General features: G+C 42.3%; 1 protein-coding gene across 1 annotated transcript; it reads right to left on the minus strand.

The window, feature by feature from the left end:
* Positions 1-233: 233 nt before the first annotated feature.
* kiss1ra (KISS1 receptor a) lies at positions 234-13,470 on the minus strand. The gene is made up of 5 exons (XM_069684364.1): positions 13,218-13,470; positions 8,185-8,309; positions 3,143-3,278; positions 2,178-2,416; positions 234-614 (listed from the first exon to the last, which is right to left on the minus strand). The coding sequence occupies exons 1-5, from the start codon at positions 13,468-13,470 to the stop codon at positions 234-236; spliced, it is 1,134 nt and encodes a 377-aa protein (XP_069540465.1).
* Between the last annotated feature and the right edge of the window lie 6,543 nt (positions 13,471-20,013).

The raw sequence follows: 20,013 nt of genomic DNA on the forward strand, positions 1-20,013 counted from the left end.
GGTAACATATTGTGCACTGTTAGTGTCCATCCACATTATGAGTCTGTGTTTCCCCTTTATTTTGCTGATTAGCTGTATTCATGAACATAGCTGAAAATTATCTGCCAAACACAGAGCAGCCAGTTGTATAAAGACTTTCACACAATGAACACTTACATTATTATTTTGCTTCTTGCAACGATTTCCTCTGACACAAACAAAAGTCTTATTCTTCTGTTTTCTAATTCTCCTTTTCAGTTCAGTGCATTGTTATTGTTGCCTTCCTCTGCAGCGACAAACTTGATTTCAGCGTTGGCAGTCCTTGAAGCCATGCTGCTATCTCTGACTTTGTGCTTGAACAGAAATGGAAATGTTTTCCTGAATGACTTTTGGAAGGTGGCTCCCATGAAACCATAAACTATGGGGTTGACTGAGGAGTTGGCGTAGGACATGCAGTTGGCCCATGTCTTGATCTTGTATGTGGCGTAGTTGGGTCGGTAGTTTGGATAGAAAGACTGGAAGAGGACGAAGATTTGAATAGGACCCCAGCAGATGGCGAAAAGAAGGACAATGACGACCACCATCTTGGAGACTTTGCTCCTGATACTGATAGTTCTTTCAGACAGGAGGTTGACCTGAGGAAGAGAAGAAGAGGAATTTTCTTAAGTTGAGTGGAAAGTGAAGCAAAGTTGACACCTTGCATTTTTTGTTTAAAGTTGACCACTTGACCCTTTGTGCAGTCTGAATTTTTTCGCCACTTACATCGATGTACCAACAAATACTTGCAGCAAGCTAGCTAGCAACCAACTACTTCCTTCAACTTCTGCGTGTTTGGGCTCAAAGAGTAAGCACATATAGAACTCTGTAGCACAAAAGAGTGCCTCTCCAGCCTGTTGTGGAAGAAGATCTCATACTCAAGTAAAATTCACAATATCACAGTTTAAGCTCAGTGTAAAATTCATATTGCAGCTGTTTTGCTCTGTACTCAGGCCAAGCCCCAGAAGCTCACATGCTGTTCTCATGTTATACTGTTGTATACAGGTTAGCAAATCATAAAAACATAGGAAATCTGACAAAGTGCTGTCATTTTAATAATTCTCAATTGATCAAAAACTGAAAGCCAATGGATGGTGAAAATCAGGAGGGGCATCTGTCCGTATTCCAAGGTTATACTTGATGAATGTGTCATGGTAGCGCACATAGACGCAGCAGCTTACGGCTCTCCTTTTGGGTGCTTTCTGTTAGTGTGTGCATAAACGTATGTGTTTGTGTGTCAGAGCCACGGCTACTACAAACAGCGGAGACACAGGAGGCAGAAGCAGGGCTGCAGAGCCGGCGTTCTTACAAGGCTAAAGAGATCCATAGCCAACAAAATGAACAAACTGAGGTTACAGATTGCTACTGTGGTTCTTTTTTAAATTATTATTTTTTCCTCTGCATCGGTAAGGACAGCCATCCAATTTTGTTGAACTGTAGTCGTGCACGACATTTGCAATAAAGGTCCATCTATAACTCAATAGATACAAAAAGACACTAGCTTATGTTAGCATTCAACTACTTTCTAGCTAGTATAACTATCTGAAAGTTTTTCACAATATGACAGCAAAAAATAGTATTCAATGTTGTGTTAGTTAACGAAAGTAATGTTTGCTACAATGAGTTGAATGATGTCAATGCTGTCAGTAGCTAATATGTCACCAAATATATGTTATCTTGAATAAAACTCATTGTCCCCGCTGATTATCACCATCCATTGTCTTTTCAGTTGCAATTGCCGATGAGTGTGAAATGAACAGTTTCTCAGATTCCCAAATTTTATACAGCTTGCAAACCTGGAACAAGCTGTACAACACTATAACAGCATTTGAGCTAAATGGCTGTCGGGTGAACATGGTTTAAAGAAATAAAAGGAACTACAAAGTTCTCTGTGGGTTTGTTGTGATAAGCACTCCTTTGATACCTAGTTATTATAAAACGATTGAACACAACTTCTTTAAAGACTGGTGCTTCAAAAGACATTTTCAAAGACAGAAAACATCAAAAGCAAGATAACGAGCGTTGCAAAAGGACAGGTGGCTTCCCCCGTGTAGAGAAGAGAAGACCTTTTAAACTTTTTAATTAGATGACAATTAGTAGCGAGGGCAGTCAAGTCTTCGTACAAAGGCAAGCAATTAGCACAAAACAAACTTTGTCCTCACCTGATAGTTGTTGTCTACGGGCTCTACAGTGGGCTGGCCCACCCTCTTCACCATCAGAGTGTAGCAGAAGGAGATGGTGAGGACGGGCAGCAGGTAGGCAGCAATGAACTGGTAGAGGATGAAAGCCCTCTCATGAGTCTTAGAGGGGAATCTCTCCATGCAGTACTGCCTCGGGCCGTACCAGTAACCCTCTTCTATACGCTGGTACATGAGAATCGGTGTGGACAGGATGAAGGAGCCTGGGCAGGATGAGGACAATGTAGAAGAAGCTGACATCATGCACACTGGAGCCCCTTTCTCACTGGTCAAAAAACCCGCTAACACCCAGCTTAGTGGGAAAGGTTACAATTAGCATTCAGACCCGGGTCAAATGACTCTGCAGCAGACCTGGGTAATTATCACCTCGGCTCCAATCGGCAATGAAGGGAACACAAAACCCAGGTCGACACGTTAATCTCCGCCCCCTTTCCAGCGCGTTGCTATGACGCGCATTGACAACAAACTCTGCCCGTCTCCATCCAAGCAGCACTCGAACATAGTTCCAAATTTTTCCGGAGTTTGATAAACAGACTGAATGAGTAATAGATACAACGAAGACCTAACCACCATAACATCTTCACTAGCCTCCATGCTACTTACCAAAGACTATAATGTAAGTTCTTTGTGCGTACTATTGTTTACTGACCCGGCGCGTTTGTGACGCCAGACGGTGACCCAGCAGAAAAGAGACCGACAGGAGTATACTCCACTGTCAATGGGAAAAGAGACAATCGGCATTTATCAGCAGGTCTTCCCGGGTCTGAAAAACCTGCGTCAACGCACTCATTTTGGTGGGACAGGGGTATATGTCTTTTACCGATTACATCTACAAAGGGTCCTTATTATTATTCATTAAATTTGTGATTAATTAAAAAACAAAGATTAAATGTACTTAGAAAATATAAGTTCAAATGAGCAGGTCTTACCAATCCAAATGCAGACGCTGACGATCATGGCTACTCTTGGGGTGCGGTGGCGGAGAGATTTCAGAGGGTAGACTGTGACGTAACAGCGATCCCCGCTCATGGCTGTCAGAGTGATACAGGTGGCTTGGACTGTCACCTAGGAAAGACAGAATGAAATGTAATGTGTTCACCTATTTTATCTTTTACTCCCTTGTTTAAATGTTCAGATAAATTTTCTGTAATACCTATTCTGTCTTAGAACCAGAATTTTCATTCTGATTTCAAAAGCAAGTATATTCTGTGAGAAATATAATCCCATGCTGGTAACACTTAATCCTAGATTCAAAAAGACCCCACTATGTAGATATTTGGTCTTCAGTAATCACTTGTTATATCATGTAGGCCTCCAAGGAGCAGTGGCGGAACGTTGTGTGTACACATTTAAAACACACAAATTACAGCCTACCATCTGTTTTTACCATGTCAAGTTTGCAATCCTGGTAGCTAGCGGTACCCAGCAGCCTACGTTTATGTTGATTGTTGTGAGGATGGCGGCTGATGGTGCATGTCCACGACGAAGCGTTAGCAACAATCAAGTTAAACAGCACAGCAGCATATTGTAAATAGGAGGCATTGTAGTGGCTCGGACCCGGAAACAGTTTAATGTGTAAATGTGGTGTCTCCCCGGAGTCACCACATACCAAGCGGATAGCGCAGATACCGCAAGACAATAACAAACCTCTCTCTACATTTTATACTGGTGTTTTAGTCGCACTGGTATACAGGATGCAGCCAACTTTTTAGATGAAAAAAAAGTATTAAGAGTGCATCTATTACACCGAATTTTACGGTAATTTTCCAACATATATCAATTATCCAGTTGAAGGGCACTTAAGAGGGCACTTGCCCCCCCTGCCCCCCTCCTGAGTACACCACTGCCAAGGAGTAACGATACAATGTCACTTTTCTTCAGCAACACGTAAGGGTTTGTTGCCTTGTTTTGTAGACCTAACGGGTCACTGCTTTGGTCTAACACAAGCTTAAAAGATCATTTTAAATTGTTTGTGTGGTTTAATTGCAACAGAATGATCACCCTGTTTTGACGGTGTCCTGTGAAACCAGCCTTTTAATCAACCCTCATTAATGAGCGAGGAGTTCAAGCTGCTTTTTTTCCCCTCTACAGACACGCTCCAACTTTCGCTAATGAGCTCTTGTGTTTGTACAATGAAGAGCATGCGTGAAAGGAAACGCGGCAGAGGGAAAAGGTGCAGGAAGACAGAGGAAGCCGAGGGGAAGCCGCAATTGAGATAAGTGTTTTTAATTACAATATGCAGAAATAGTTCAATTTGATTTTTAATAGGGTTCAATCATGTTTGAGTTAAACTGTGACTCATCAGAGGAATGCTAATTATAGCTTAATGTGGTATTCATGTTGCATTTGAAACGTTCATGTACTTTGAGAGTGACTCATACAGAATCTTCTCTTCTTAACACAAGAAATGCACAGTATACGACACATTTCACCTTCTCACTGCTGTTAAAAGACTTAATTTTACTTGAGTCTCACAGTCATTACGTTCAAAATGTTTCTTTCCATACACCTCACGGTAAAGATATGTTGCTAATTTCAAATCTATGGTCCTTGAGGGGTCGTCTTTTGTGTTTTCTGTGGGTAAACTTTCCCATATTGCTTTAACATATGTGCAGCAGGGTGAGAAATGAGGTGTCATAAGTTCTCTCTATGCTCTCCTCCAAATAGGATCTAATTTAGTCCCTCTTTTGTCTCTGTATCTGCCTCTCTCTTTTGCCTCTCTGCGCCTCTTATCTGTGACTGCGAATCCAGCGACCATTACCCTCTGGAGGTTTGGAGCACCACATCAGTGTTTCAAAGGATAAGATGAGAGAGACAGAAAGGGGTCACGATGAGTTCAGTGTTGAGGCCACAAAGGATGCGGGTTCCATATTCCTTCGATTTTTAAGACGCCAGGCTTATTAAGAGCACAGGACCTTATTATCTTTAATGCATAATGTCTTTTTAAGGGGACGGACTTGGGTATTGCAAAGAGAATCATCTCTATGTCTTCTCATTCACCTAAATTAGATGAGCAAAGATTGAAATATGTTTTGCAAACGTCTGATTATATTTTACATAATCTTTCATAAAATGGTTCGATGCATGTCGGGGCCGGACTGAGGGATGCCATGACTGTGACCGGCGGTGACTCAGAGAGCGGCTAGTCAAGATGAGAGTTTGGCCCCCTTTTCTTTTGCTTGGTGGATTATTTTGTTATTTGTCTTCATCGCACAATTACTGAACTGAAACCAAAGAGCTCTACTTTAAATTTGAAGAAGCATCTGCTAGCTAAACACAGCTCCGCTACACTGGTGGCGACGAAGAGCTTTACCTACTGTATGCCTCTGCCCAGTTCACTGTCACATTGTTAGCTGTAAGAATAAATAGCTGTAAAGGTCATATTGCGTCTGTCATTTCTGTTATTAGGCTGCAGAGTTACAGATTATGGACCGTAAGCTAGGCTGTGCAACAATGGTAGAGTCAATGTTCAAAGGCAGACGTGCAGTAGGTTACACTGCATCCTGACAATATAACCGACATGCGCCAAGAGTCGCAAAGGGGTTTAATTTTTGGTCACGCAAAAGTAATGTAATACATTACTTTTCTCTGTAGGTAACGCAGTAACGTTACCCAACACTGTCCTTAACAAACATGATATAATTCATAAATGATTCTCAAATAAACTATTCCTGTAATCTTTCCTATTTAACACTTGACACGTGTTTTTGAAACAGCTGAAGTTGGACAATAAAGTCGTGTTGTGATTGTCACTAAAGGTCATCACCCAGTAAGTCGTCCTCTGAATTATGAGAGTGGGTTTTAGTTTATTTTAATTCAGATAACTCCACCAAACATCGTCTGAACAGAACATTCACACTGCTTTGATCGCTTTCCGTCTGCTGTCTCGGACAGCTCGTCTATAAAAACGGCCTGAAGTGCCATTTTTTTTCTCCTTAAACTTCAAAGATGAAGTATAATAAAGAATAAAACATCAGAGGGAATAGTATAGAATACTATGTTATAGATGTAAAGAGAGCCTCTGTGTATCTTTGAAGAAAATGTATCACTTATTCAGGCAATCACTATAAATATTCATAAAATGTTTATAATGGACGTAGTTCTAATTAGTGGGCCAACTTCATGTAGCTTTGAGACCGGTTGAAAAGTGGGGTTATGAACGACATTGATTTGTAGCTTTAGGTTGTGAACAACACATTCACTCTAATAATACTTCCGTATCTATTATTTCTAATTAATTAATTCTATTATTTTGAAAATCTTCCAGATGCTCTATTTGTCTGACCTCCTGTACGGCACGATATGCTCATTGCAAATTAATGCATCTTTAATAAAAAATAAGCAACGTGCACAAGTTGTGGTCATTGACTCTCACAGCAGTTATATATAACTTTGCTGGCTGTTTCCCTTTGGTTGTTTTCATTGAACTGGCACTACTCAGATTAAAGGCCTGTATTATTTGTGCAGGAATAATGCATCAAGGCCGACCAGTTCTTGGTTTAATCATTAAAAACCTAATGACCCTTCTCTCATGGACAAAAATAACAAATGGCTGAAGGTCTTCCTTCATTGAAAACTATTAAAATGTTCAGCGCACATGTGGGGTGAGTCATGGCTGAAACAGAGAGGACAAGGTTTGTGCTCAGTGTTCATCTTCAGGAGTCTTTGTTTCACCAAAGAAAAGGCCACAAGGTTCAGGCTTCCATGTTAGATGAACATGTCTCCATCTTTTTCATTAAAATGCTTATTAGCCTCTCTGCCTGCCTTCCTCTCTTCTTTGCCCGTCTCTCTCACACTGACATTTTACAGTTTCATGCTCAAATGAGCAGTTACGTCCAGTCACTCTGCATACAATAGAAAACGTCTTCTTCCTTTTGAGTCCTGACAGATTGTCTCCTCCTCCCTTCCAGCTTCAACATGAAAGGTATACTTTTAACCCAATCTTCGAACAAAAGGGAATATTAAATTTTTTTCAAATTTTAGTCAAGCTGATTTTCTAACCATCTTTTAGAAAAGATTTTGAATTAATTGACTGAACGGGAGCTGTGGCAACTCCAGCAACTCTTTTAGATCCTCCATGACAGTGTAGGCCTTTCAAACTAAGAGGGTCTATTTAAGAGTACATCTTTAGAAAACACTTATTATTACTGTAATTACAGTAAAGCGGAGAAGCACGGCCCTTTAAGATCTGAACTTCACGCCTGCCGATGTCACATGCTGTGTTTTTAAGGACTTTTTAATAGACTATTTTCTCTGTAAAAGCTGCAGCAACAGGAGCGACAGGATGTGACCATTACTTGGCTTCTCTTTCATGAAGCGATTGTGCAGGAGAGAAGAAAATGCATGTACTTCACGATGCATAACTTCACTGAACCTTGTCTGGGTTCTCTGCAATGGTTAGTGAGATGAGATGAGAATCCTGCTGTTACACTCAAGTCTGCGTTTAGCGTTTAGCATCTTTCATCCCTCAGCTTTACAGTTTTGATCTAATCTCTCCACTTTCAACAAAGCAGGAAGTTGTTTTACAGTTGGAAAAAACTCATACATCCACTGTTAGTTAACTTCTTTGCACCAAACAGCAGACAAAGTTGGCGACTGGCCGTGGAACATAGCGGAGCATTAAGCACCTAAAGAGCCAGACGTTTCCTTCAGGAAACGTTGGGTTTGTAACAGTGTGAAAATAGCTGTAAGAGTGAATATTGCATCAAATAAAAGCAACAATGGATTGAGTCAGAGCTTACTAGAGACAACACTTCTTTATAATTTTAATAGGTCGAGCCTCGACCTTCTTAAATGGATAAAAAAAGGATGGCTTTGACACACAGCTGAGTAATGAAATCAGTGCATGTTAAGGCCGCTCCTGGAGAAGGGCAACCTAAGTCTGATGCGTCATAACTGTGAGTTCTTTTTTTAGTATTATTATAAAATGCATATATTAGTGTCATATAATTGAGCATGAGTCATGTTTTACCTGCTGTAGAAAGGCGACAAATTTGCACATGAAGTTGCCAAAGATCCAGCCGGGGAGAGGATAGAGGGTGGCAGTGAAGGGGACGCAGCACACCAGGAAGATGATGTCAGTGGCAGCCAGGTTTGCTGCACAGAGAGAAAACAACAGATGATGACAGGTGAACAGTCTGCAGCACAGTGAGTTACAGATAAAGTTTCTAAGGTTAAGACAGAGAAGCTTAAAGGATTTTGAGATAGCGTCCGACTTTATATACTTTTAGTCATCCATCAAATGGCCGTGCAGCAACATCAATGAATCGCTTAAGTAATATTTGTCCTTCCCTCCATTACAGACATTTTTTCTGATTTGTACTCTGACAGAGAAGATTTGAAGAAGATGCCTCATGTTGCAGAGAGGAGCTCATTTCATTGCAGCCCAAAGCAGGAGCGTAATAACCGAGAAATACCACGTTCATTTGAAGAGGGGAGAAGAATAGAAGGAAAACGTCACCCCTCTGAGCTTTGAAACCTCTGCTGAAAATACATCTTTGTCATGATGTGACAACACTTTGGTTAGAGTCTGGTGAGGTTAAGAGAAAGATCGTGGTCAGGGGGCATTCATCACCATGATTACTATCAGAAATACAGGGTTAACAAGTTGCAACGATTGTGGTCAAGCCTTGAAAACAAACCGTGTCCACACAGTTAGTTGGAAACACACGTTCAGCACAGTCAGCTGTCTCATTCGTTAACATATGATGTTTAACCATTATTCTAACCAGACTTTCTTTCTTCATGGTCTTTATTGCTCTATAATGGCCCCTGACTTCCTCCTTTACCTCTGTCATAATTCTCATGGCCACTAGGGGGCTTGTAGGTTGAACATTTTTACTTTTTCGGCAGCCTAACATTGCCAGACCAATTTGCATATGTGGATTCATCTGAAACCTCTCAGTTCAGCTTCATTTTCCAAGGCATGATATCACCATGCGCAGACCAAAATGCCTTTGGAAGCCAGAACCAATCAGAGCAACAGAACATGTGACGTAGCGATAGGATGCTAGGCTAGCTAGTTCAAACACCTAATTGATATGGCTTCCTGTTTTTCCTAATGCACAGATGTTTGGCATGACATGATTTAGTAGCCAACACTTGTACATGACATGAACTAATAATCACTTTGTTTAATACTAAGTTTTGACATTCTAAATCTAGGCGGCCATCTTGTTTTTCTGGATTTAAAGTGCTTTGATTGGCTCAACCGGATTCAGGTCCATGGAAATTTGTCTGAATTAGGATGAGGGATGGGATAATTGTTTTATCCATCCATCCATCATCTATACCACTTATGCTGCTCAGGGTCGCAGGGGGGCTGGAGCCTGTCCAAGCTGTCATTGGGCGAGAGGCGGGGTACACCCTTGACTGATCACCAGTCAACCACAGGGCCGGCACATAGAGACAGGCAACATTTCACTCTCACATTCACGCCTGGCAATTTAGAGTCACCAATGAAGGAACCCACACATGCACGGGAAGAACATGCAAACTCCACACAGAAAGTGTCGTCCACTTCGTCCGAACCGGGCTTCGAACTAGGAACCTTCTAGCCGTGAGGCGACAGCGCTAACCGCTGCACCACCGGGTAGACCTGTATTGTTTTACCATAGCAAAACAACTTTGGCTTGTTTGGCTCTTTGACTACCGTTCAAGTGGACTTGCTGTTCTAACATTCATCTCCAGTAAACAGTCTCATATTTAAAAAGTCCTTTTGGTTTTGGACAGGTGGTTGGACATTTGACAGGCATTTGAATAAGTCATGATGCACTTTTTTAGCTATTTTTCTGACACTTTATGGACCAAACTATTTACTGTATTTTCTCATTAAATGGTAAGTGCTAAATGGACTGGACCACTAATCAGCAAACAACTCACATTCACACACCGCAGGCTATGCCTCTAGGAGCAATTTGGGGTTCAGTGTGTAGCCCGAGGATACGTTGACATGTGGACAGGATGAGCTGGGGATTGAACTGTCAATCTTCTGATCGGAGGCAGCCGACCGTTCCTTTGATCCACAGTGGCTACAATACAAATTCATAAGAAATGAAAATATTTGGCACTATAGTTGAGGCTCTAGACGACATCCAAATACGTAACCACCCGGATAGATAATGGGAAGAAATGAGATGCTAATCATCAGACCCCTCCATGAGAACCAACTGGTATAAAATACGTTCATGTAAAACAGGGGTCTCCGACCTTCTTTCATCTGAAAGCTACTTTGAATAAATGGAAGTGGCCAAGAGCTACTTGCATTACATTGCTGTGATTGCTGGTGGCGCCCCATGTTGATTTGTTGACTGAAACGTTGGTACCACACATGAGGCACACACACTTGTCCTTCACATTTGTGAATACAAACTTTCCCACTCCCCGTGGAAATAGTATGTTTTCTGTTTTTGGCGTTGCCACCTACATCGTCCATCATAAATCTGGCTAAACAGACGATTAGCACCAAACTCCTCAGCTAGCGTACAGCATAAGTGACCCGACCTGTCGATGGAGGTTGCTGCAACAATGCTGTGATTGGTTAGGTTCAGACGTTGACAAACTTGCCAGGAGCATCACCGTTCTTTATTGACAGCTGGTAGGCCTATCCTATTATTTTGTATTGGAGGGGGTCTGTGTATTTGTGTATTTGATTGAATTGAAGTGGGTGGAGGCGTTCCAGTTGCATTTATTGTCGTCGGAGTCTGTGAACCTCTTGTTGAGCTACTAAAATCCAAATTTTAACAACTTTAGATGCTGGAGTGTAATGAAGTGTCATGTCTGTGTACTCTGATCCACTGTGTCATCATCTACCAAAAGTAGACCTGTTTTATATCGTGCAATCCAGTGCAACTCCCACGCTGTGAATTCTGCCAACCTGTAAAGTTTGTTCGAAACTTATTGACCGAGGAGTTGTTTCTGTCTCCACCACAAAACTTGTTTTTGTCCGACTATGCCTGGTGTCCCTCAGAAGCTGCTTGTTAAGTGGGTAAATAAAGTGTCTGATGTCAAGTACAGACTACTTCCGAATCAGCAAGTGTTAATTTGATGGTGTGCTTTAAGTCGTTATAGAAAATCAAGCCCTCAACTTTCTGACCTGACATCAGGTGGAACACTTCACCTTCCCCTACAGACTCTTTGAAAAACACACACTTATTTAAATTCACATTGCAGAGCCAATATCTGCCCAGCACACCGAGCAGAGATTCACTGATAACCTTGGCAGTCTCATCTTGTCTTCCTATTTCTGTTTAGTCTGTCACAGTGACAAACACACCACCCACTACCTCCTATTTGTTTTACCAGCTCATCTAATCATATTACAGTGGCTGGACCATTATGTCCAGATGGTGCATTCGCTGATCTAATGTTGCTGAATATTAAACTGTTTCCATGATGTGGCCTCGGGATATTATCCAAGATTGAATTCTTGTCACGTCCCGATTGCAATATGCAAACACAGTAACAAATGGTTTCTACACTAAATCACAGCATCGCACGAATCACTTGGCCTCATTTACGCATCAGGAGACAAGCTCATTTACATAAATGCATCTATGAGACCTGCATTCTTTATTTTATGTTCTATGTCCTTCTTATTACAGACTTAACCTCAGTAAATCAATCAGCTTTTGCAATGCTTCTCAAGAGACATGTGACCACATAGATCTTACATACGTGCTGTAATTGACTTCAGCAACACAAATCAATCAGGCATCGAGTCAGTGTGCACAGAAGACCAAAGGAGACACAGGGCAGGCGCATGATGGATGCACTCCTTTGATTTTTCTTGTGTTGCTTGATACAACGGAGATTAGTGCAATCTTTCAAACATCTACTGTAAACGTGTTTCCAGCCTCCTCGTTATGTGTCCATTTCTGAGATCAAAAACCTGGAGTAAGCAGAACAGTCGAGGAAGAAGGTAGACATGACAACAAAAACGAATTAGGCTCCACTGAGGTGGAACAATCATGGATCCCTACAAAGAAATGTAATATGGAAACATTCATTATGAATATAAACCATGTGATCTAAGAGAGTGAAGCAAAGAAGAGGCACTCTGCATACTCTCGTTGTGCCCCCTTCTTCTACAATGGTTGAAGATTGTGTCTAAATGGCAACCCTAGATTTGCATACTTTCACACACTGGCTTTTTCTCTTTTACCAAGGACACCGGTGTTCCTGACCCACAAGAAACTGGGAGTCAATATTGGTTACCCTAACCCTAACCCTTACACATTATTTGAGCTCAAATCATAATCTTTACTAAACCTAACCTAAGTACTTTTGGTGCTTTAAGTTAACCAAACTTTGCAGGTGAAACTCAAGTTAAAGGTTCAAGAAAATATTGTGGTTTGGGCTTAATGATACGCCAACTTCAAGTTTGGTGTCAGTTGGAGTCAAATAACGGTTTGCTGGTAAAAGTCATTTAGTCCAAGCACAACCAATTATGTTAAAAGACTTTGTACCTGTTTATAGTACAATACACATTAACAACAATTACATCTAAAGTTTGAGTTGCCATCTATTATAAACCCTTGTTTAATGAGCAACGACTTGAGAGTTAGTGCCACCAAATGTTAATGCATTTTCACACCGAAACATCATCTGCATAGAGGCAAACAAGCACAAGCAAGCAAAGCCCTTCAAACTCCTGAACCCTTAGGATACAATAATTGACTGACTTTCCCCACCTGTTACAAGCGCCCCTAAGGTATCCAGTCTTTGCAATCAAATTCACCTCTGAGGACAAAAGTGAGAAAAAAGTCATGTACTAATTGGACACATGTAGAGCGAATACATCACGCTGAGCTTCCTCGTGAACCCCTGATGTTCTTTTGAACTCACTGTTGGCATGCAATGAAGCGTTACTGCATGAAAGAGACATGCATCAAAGAACGATACATTTGAAGTTGATGCACGTGGAGATCATGATAATACGACCATCTCAATCTCTTTTTCAGAACTCTGATGTACAAGCGTCCTTACAGTAATCTAACTACTCACCTATGTAGAAGTTGGTCGCCGTCCTCATTTGCCTGTGTTTGGAAATGACATAAATAACCAGCGAGTTTCCCACCAGTCCGACCAGCATGATGAGGGCGAAGAAGAGAGGGACCAGCCAGGCGTCCGTGAGGAAGGGGTGCTGATCTCCTTCCTCGTCCTCGTCGCCCGCACGTCTTCCCAGAGAGAAGTTTGCGCCCGAGCCGTTGATCCAGACCTGCTCGGTGGAGTTCCAGAGCTCCTCGGAGGAGTACATCGTGTCGGGACGGGAAGGTTAATTGTGAGGAGAGAGAGGGGGAAGACACTGAGTGTAGCAGGCTGCGTGGGGTGTAGAGGAATTGGTGGCAATTAGGAGACAGAAAAAGAACTGATTGGTAGTCAGGTGCCCTCAGGCTAAAGAAAAAGTGGTCAAAAAGGAGAAGAGAAAAGTAGTGCTGTAAAGAGGTGTAAGGTGGGAACAGCTAAAGAATGAAAGCAGGGAAAAGTTTGCAAGTTGGCTGTAAAGGTAGAGAAATGGAATGACAAGGTGGCTAAGAGATCCCTCAAGTTGCATAAATGTTCATTTTGCTGCAGCCCAAAGCTCGAGCAAAATAACCAAGAAACTCGATGTCTTCGCGTTGAGCATAGAAAGCAAATGAGAGAAGAGAAAGTGCTTCTTTTCTTCTGATCTTGTCGGAAGAAATTTGCTCCTCTGCTTCCAGCACATCGCCCCTGAGAGCTTTAAAGCATGCTGTGACTTGCCGGATAAGCCAGCTTGCAGGCAGCCCTGTGGGGATTAGTCCACAAGAAGATGCGGTGAGTATTCTGAGAGCAGTCTTCTGTGAACCCGGTCATCAAATACCCAAAGGTAAACAATCCACTGACTCGCAGCTTCTTTATCCTCCAGTTTGCTTCCACCTCTCTTTGTTCCTCGGCTGTTGAGGTTGAAGTATTTTTTTACTCCGTGCCTTTAACCTTCCACTTGATTTAAAAGCAGACACAGGCTTGTGTGGGAGTTGAGATTTGCCCTACAACCCTAATAAAAGTAACGCCTGACAAAGCGCTTTGTATTGATACAAAAAAAGAAAAAAGCTTGAGCATCATCCGCTGTTCTGCAGGCACAGCCAGGCTGTGAGTTATATCTCAGCGAGAGCAGCCTTGACTTTACTCGAGCAGGGAGCAGAGAGCGATGCTGACGGCTTTATAGTACGAGCGAGAGCAAGGACACACAGACGCAGTGGGGAGAGGAGAACACACACACAGAGTGAGTCTGAGTGCACGTGGGCTACAGTCTGATTCTGGGATAAATAGGTAATGTCAGGGTCTCTTAGCAACGTTATCCCTCAGTCCATCTTTTCGGAACAATTTGCCAAAAACCCCCTTTCTGTCCGTCTCTCTTCTCGTTCTGTTCTACAGGGAATTACATCAATGTAACTCCTGCAGCGTACATAGATGACATACCTCCACACAGCAGGAGCGCAGACATGGGAATAACAACAGTGTCGTCATCAGGTTACATATGTCGCACGAAACAACGATTTAAACAGCATTATCTGTGATTTCGTTGGTTATATGTTGGTGCTGAAGAAGACCACCTAAGAGACAATCAATCACAGTGAAACACACGAGCTATATAAGTCACAGTCTGTCTCCCTGTTCCTCCTCAAAAGTCACACTTCCCATGGTCACCTGCTCTTCTCCCCTTCTCAGGTGCCCTCTAACTTTCCCTCCTCTTTACATCCACACACCTGTTCCCATCAGCCAATCAGACTCCTGACCTTTCCCACCCGTCCTCACCTGTCTCCACTTCACTTTTCAATCTCACTCTGTATATACTGGACGCTTTCCAGTGTGTATTTGCTAATTAAAGCTCCTGTGAGGAAGTTTGTGTTGATTTTGGCGCCCCCTGTGGACAAAGCCGTACCTCTTATCTCTTTGCTGATTTTGTCCTGTACATGTTTAAGTGGTGGTTTTGAACAAAAAGTCTCGTCCTGCTTTCTTTAACAGTCATATGAGTCACTCACTTTACATTTTTACCCTGGAAAATGTAAACAAAGGCAGCGTGCAGTTAATCGCTTCATCTAACACCTACCCCCCGCCAGCCGCTTCAGGCATTAAAAATAACTAAATAGAAATAACCGATGTTGTCGCTATTGGTCTGGTTTGCTTTTAGATGCCGATTGTCTGTTTTCCCATTGCTAGTGGAGAACACTTCTTTCAGTCTCTTTTCTGCTGCGTCTCTGTCTGACGTCACAAACGCGCCCGAAACGGTTAGTAAACAGTGAAGATGTTACGGTGGTTCGGTCTTTATTGTATCTATTACTCATTCAGTCTGTTTATCAAACTCGGCGGCAATGGATGCAGACGGGCAGGATTTGTAGCTGACATGACAAGGAGTTGCAGAACTTACCGGCGGAGCATAGCATCGCGCAGGAAAGGGGGGTGGAGATTAACGTGTCGACACGGGTTTTGTGTTCCCATCAATGCCGATCGCCGAGCCGATAATTACCCAGGTCTGAATGCTAATTGTAGCCTTTTCCATTAAGCAAAAAAGCTGTGTGTTAGCGGGTGGGTTTTTTGACCAGTGGGAAAGTGGCATAAAGTGGCTCATTTGATTGTGAAACCATTAAATACGTTTTATCCCACTTTTTAAACTAAGTGTTTAACTTTTGACTGATGACTGACCGATGACGGATCAAAACAACATATTTCATACGAAACATAATTTTGACAGCTTTTGTTAATGCACCCAAACAAAATCTGCAGAATAATGCGTCCTCCAAATCAAGATATTCATAAACCTTCTAGAAGGGTGCTCAGTGCAAATTACTGATTTACATATGTATGTTATGCACACATCTGGCCAGCATGTACTGCCAGATGTGACTACAGAGGCACCAGATGTTCAAAGCTCCTCCCAAGATTCAAAAACCTGACCAGAGGGAACGAGAAGAATTCGTACCAGCCGACCAGAAGCAAAGCCGAGTGGGACCGGCAGGAGCGATTTCATGTCTGGGCCCACTGACGACTGCTTCAGGCAGGAAGCTGCACATGTCGTGATGGACTGAGACAGCCTCCGTTCTCTGGGGTTCTGACGGCTTCTTGCCCGTCTCCTAAAATGGAATAATCTTTAAATAATCCATATTAATAAGAGGCGGTGTTTTTCACAGGTGCTGTTTTGTTTATCGTTTCACTCATTGTCAGCCTGATCACTTTCCAGAAATGTGTTAATCATGTCCCATATTTCCCTGAACTGATTAATTATGTCTCTAAAGGAAGGCAGGACTTTATTTACTGTAACCACGTTTCAGGTGTAGGGCTGTCCACACCTTGGACCTCAGAGAAATAAGATCAGATAACATAAGATACAACTTTATTAATCCCGAAGGAAACTATAGTGCCAGAGAGCTCAAAAAAATACTGTACAATCACTCTCTGGGCCTAAAGAAGGCACACAAAACAAAGGTTGTGTGTCAATCCATATGACATCCTGAGATGGGAAAACTCTACATCCTTCACCTCTGCAGGTAGATGGACCATGATGCCGAAGGAGCCCATGACACCTGCGGCGTTACAACCTTTTCCTGAGGTAGTTCAATAACTGACAGCTCAGGAGCCACAACAAAAATTCCTGGGAAAGAGGATGTGTGACCACGCCCTGTGCCTGTGGCGGCAAGTCAAGCCGAGCTGCAAGTTTGTATTTTTTTCCCTCAAGAATTATCCTCATCCTGGCTGCGTGCGCTCCCTGCAGGAGTGAGGAAAGAAGTAAGAAGGGAGGAACATCATATGAAAGAAAAAAATATTGTACTTCTGTGCAAGTTGTTTCTGAAGTTGTGTCATCATTGTGAATTTGACCGGAAAAGGCAACCTGCTTACATCTGGCAACATACAGCTGATATACAGCTACAAGGTCTTGCTACAAGGGCTATTCAAGGTTAGGATTGTATTTTGTCTTTAATGTTAATCAGAAAACCAAAAGTTACACAAATGCTAAAAATTACACTTGCTAACCACAAGGATGTAAGCCTGCTAATGTTAGCAAAGCTTCTCTGTGCCTGAATGCAACCTTTCAGGGCAGCTAACATGGCTGTGGACCAGATTCCCAAAGAGTAGGCCGCAGCCCCCTGGTGGGCTGTAAAGGTACTGCATGTGGGCCAAGAAAGGGCATTGACCATAAATACATTGTAAAAAAGTTGTTTTTCAGTTTTCTTGCACTGATTTTTACATATACAGGTTTTGCACTCCACTCCCATACATGCCAACTTTTATATAGAAAATTTATAAAAATCGAAATAAGTAAAGAAAAACTTAACTTACTTACTTAACGTAACTTAGAGTAACTTACTTAAGTGTTGAGTTTTTTGATTAAAGACTTTTGGGCAGTTTTAAGGCATTCTTTAGTTATGAAAAGCTGCTCTAGACTATTGTCTTGTTACCTTTTGACTTTACAACAAAACACCTCCATTTGTGAAACGAGTATCACTTAAATATGGTTAAACTAATCTTAACCACAGTATATACATAATAAGTACAATCTTTATGAAAAACAGAGATTTGAGTTAGCTGTTTGGGTCTGCAGCAGATCCTCCAGTGTAACAATGATACTGCCAGGAAAACGGGCCGGCTTGGCTCGCTTGTAGGCAGTGAAACGAGCATGCTGCTCCTCAGCCTCCAGCTCTCTCTTCTCATCCAGCCTCTCTCTGTGGTCCCGGGACTTGTTAACCCAATAACCAAGCTTCAGTTTGTCCGACAGTCACTGCAGCGCAGCGCTGGGTTTGGAGGTTTTAGGTTTGTCTTAAGACAAGAGGAGATGAAAGTTTAACGTACTAGAAAGATAAATATAGAGCCAAAAAGAGTTCAATATTAAATGAGTAAAGACATAAAAGTTCACACTGGTTCTTTAAACTAATTTGAGTTTGAAAATATAATGTAATAATATTTAGATTAATGAAGCACCTTAGGACCCAATAGGTTCATAAAATAGGATAAATGAATATAATGACAGATGATATAAACCTTCAGACTTGGGGTCTTGGTTGGCAGAAAACAGGAGGTAGGTGGAGCTGTGTGGGTGGGGCTTCTCTACGTCAGGCTCACTGTCTGCTTTTTGCTCTCCAACCCAGTTGCTGATCAGAGTTTTGTTTCTGCTGTGTGACTTTTCGGCCTTCAGGTCAGAGGTCAGGCGAGCACGGCTGGCTTTGTCTCCCACCTGTGGCAGACGACGGAGCTCAGCCTCCTCCGCTGCTCCTCTTTCAGAGCACTGATGGTGTCCTCCTCCACCTGCATCACCTTTAACCACTGAAGCCTCTCTTCCTTCAGCTGCTCTTGTTGGCCTTCTCTGTATCGGCCCTCCTCTCTCTGTTCGGCCTCCTGCCTCTTCTTCTCCTCCTGATATTTCTTGCTCTGTCTTCTCAGACTTTCTTCCACTTTGTCTCTCTCCTTTCTTTCTTTCTTGAGCTTCTCCGTGGTCTCAAGGGCGACTCTTTCTCTGCGCTCCATCTCCACAGCTCTCATACATCTCATCATCATACATCTTTCTCCTGACCTCCTCTTTTCTCTCCTCTGGGGTCAGTGTCATGAAGCTTTTCAAAAGCTCTATTTCGTAACACGGGAACTTTCTTGGTTGTTGATTGTCTTTCTGAACTGGTATAGGTTTGTTTTCTGTACTCGTGTATGAGTCTCTCTGAGATGTCTTCTCTCACAGTGAAGAGGTCTCTGACTTCTGATGGAACTGACTGACCTGCTTACAGCGTCACAGTTAGCATTAAACATGCTAACTGAGCAGTGTTCTGTGGAACTCCATATAAGGTCATATACTGTATAATACTGATTATAGTTAGTTCTGATCAAGTAATCTGATTGGACAAGAGGCATGCCATGAGTGGCGATGGAGAGAACAACAACACTGGGACTTTTCACATTGTGTATCACTCCACCTCAGCCAGATGTTCTGAATACTGTTAATTAACATTACAGCAGACTGCGTATGTTTACATTGATCAAGCTGGCATCTCTGAATCACACAGCAGACTCTTATTTCACTGGCTGATGATAAATGAAATCAAACAGATAGATGTACATCATACAAAGCAGCTGATCTGTGGTAACCTGTAGACACAGAGGGCAGGAGAATGTTTGGGTTGCTTGGCAACAGAAGTCCAGTTTCAGTTAAACGAGTTGAGTTGATGGAGCACAAAACAATCGGTAGTTGATTGTTACTTTCTACTACTAATAGTATTTGCTGCTTGTTTAACTGCTTGTATAACGGCTGTGATGATATTCAGTACAACATCACAACCTCGAGTGTGATATTGCTTAAATATACTTTAGCCACATGTTGTTAGCCTTGCTAGCATCATGGCTCTAGAGCTGTAAATGTTGGCCCAGTTGGTGCATCACTTTAGTCAACACTGAACTGCTGAGAATGAATTGCCCTGAACATTTGCCCGGATATTAAAGTTCTCCAGAAGATGAAGCCTGGTGATCCCGTGTCACAGTGTGGTTAAATATAAGTGAGGGCATGGGGGCCCTCAGGCAAAACTGAGTTGTTACCACTTCCACATCTGACTATTAAAGTTGAGGCTGAAGCTAAAAGATGGTTAGCGTAGCTTATCATAGAGACAAGAAACGAAGAGCAGCTGTGATGTTCCATAATTAATACTTTCTACCCTTTGTCATGAACAAGGTTCTGCTCTGAAAGGAGGGAAACTGCTGTAGAAGGTGGAACAACAGAAGAAACCTGTGGGAGGTGCAGCTTCTACTTTCTGGAGGTCGCAAAAAATGATCTACTGTAGGTCTGCCTGTTCCTTTTTGTGGACCA

The sequence above is a fragment of the Semicossyphus pulcher genome, unplaced genomic scaffold, assembly GCF_022749685.1.
Source record: "Semicossyphus pulcher isolate SPU_LCO1_2020_fin unplaced genomic scaffold, fSemPul1.0.p SCAF_7, whole genome shotgun sequence".
NCBI classification, from domain to species: domain Eukaryota; kingdom Metazoa; phylum Chordata; class Actinopteri; order Labriformes; family Labridae; genus Semicossyphus; species Semicossyphus pulcher.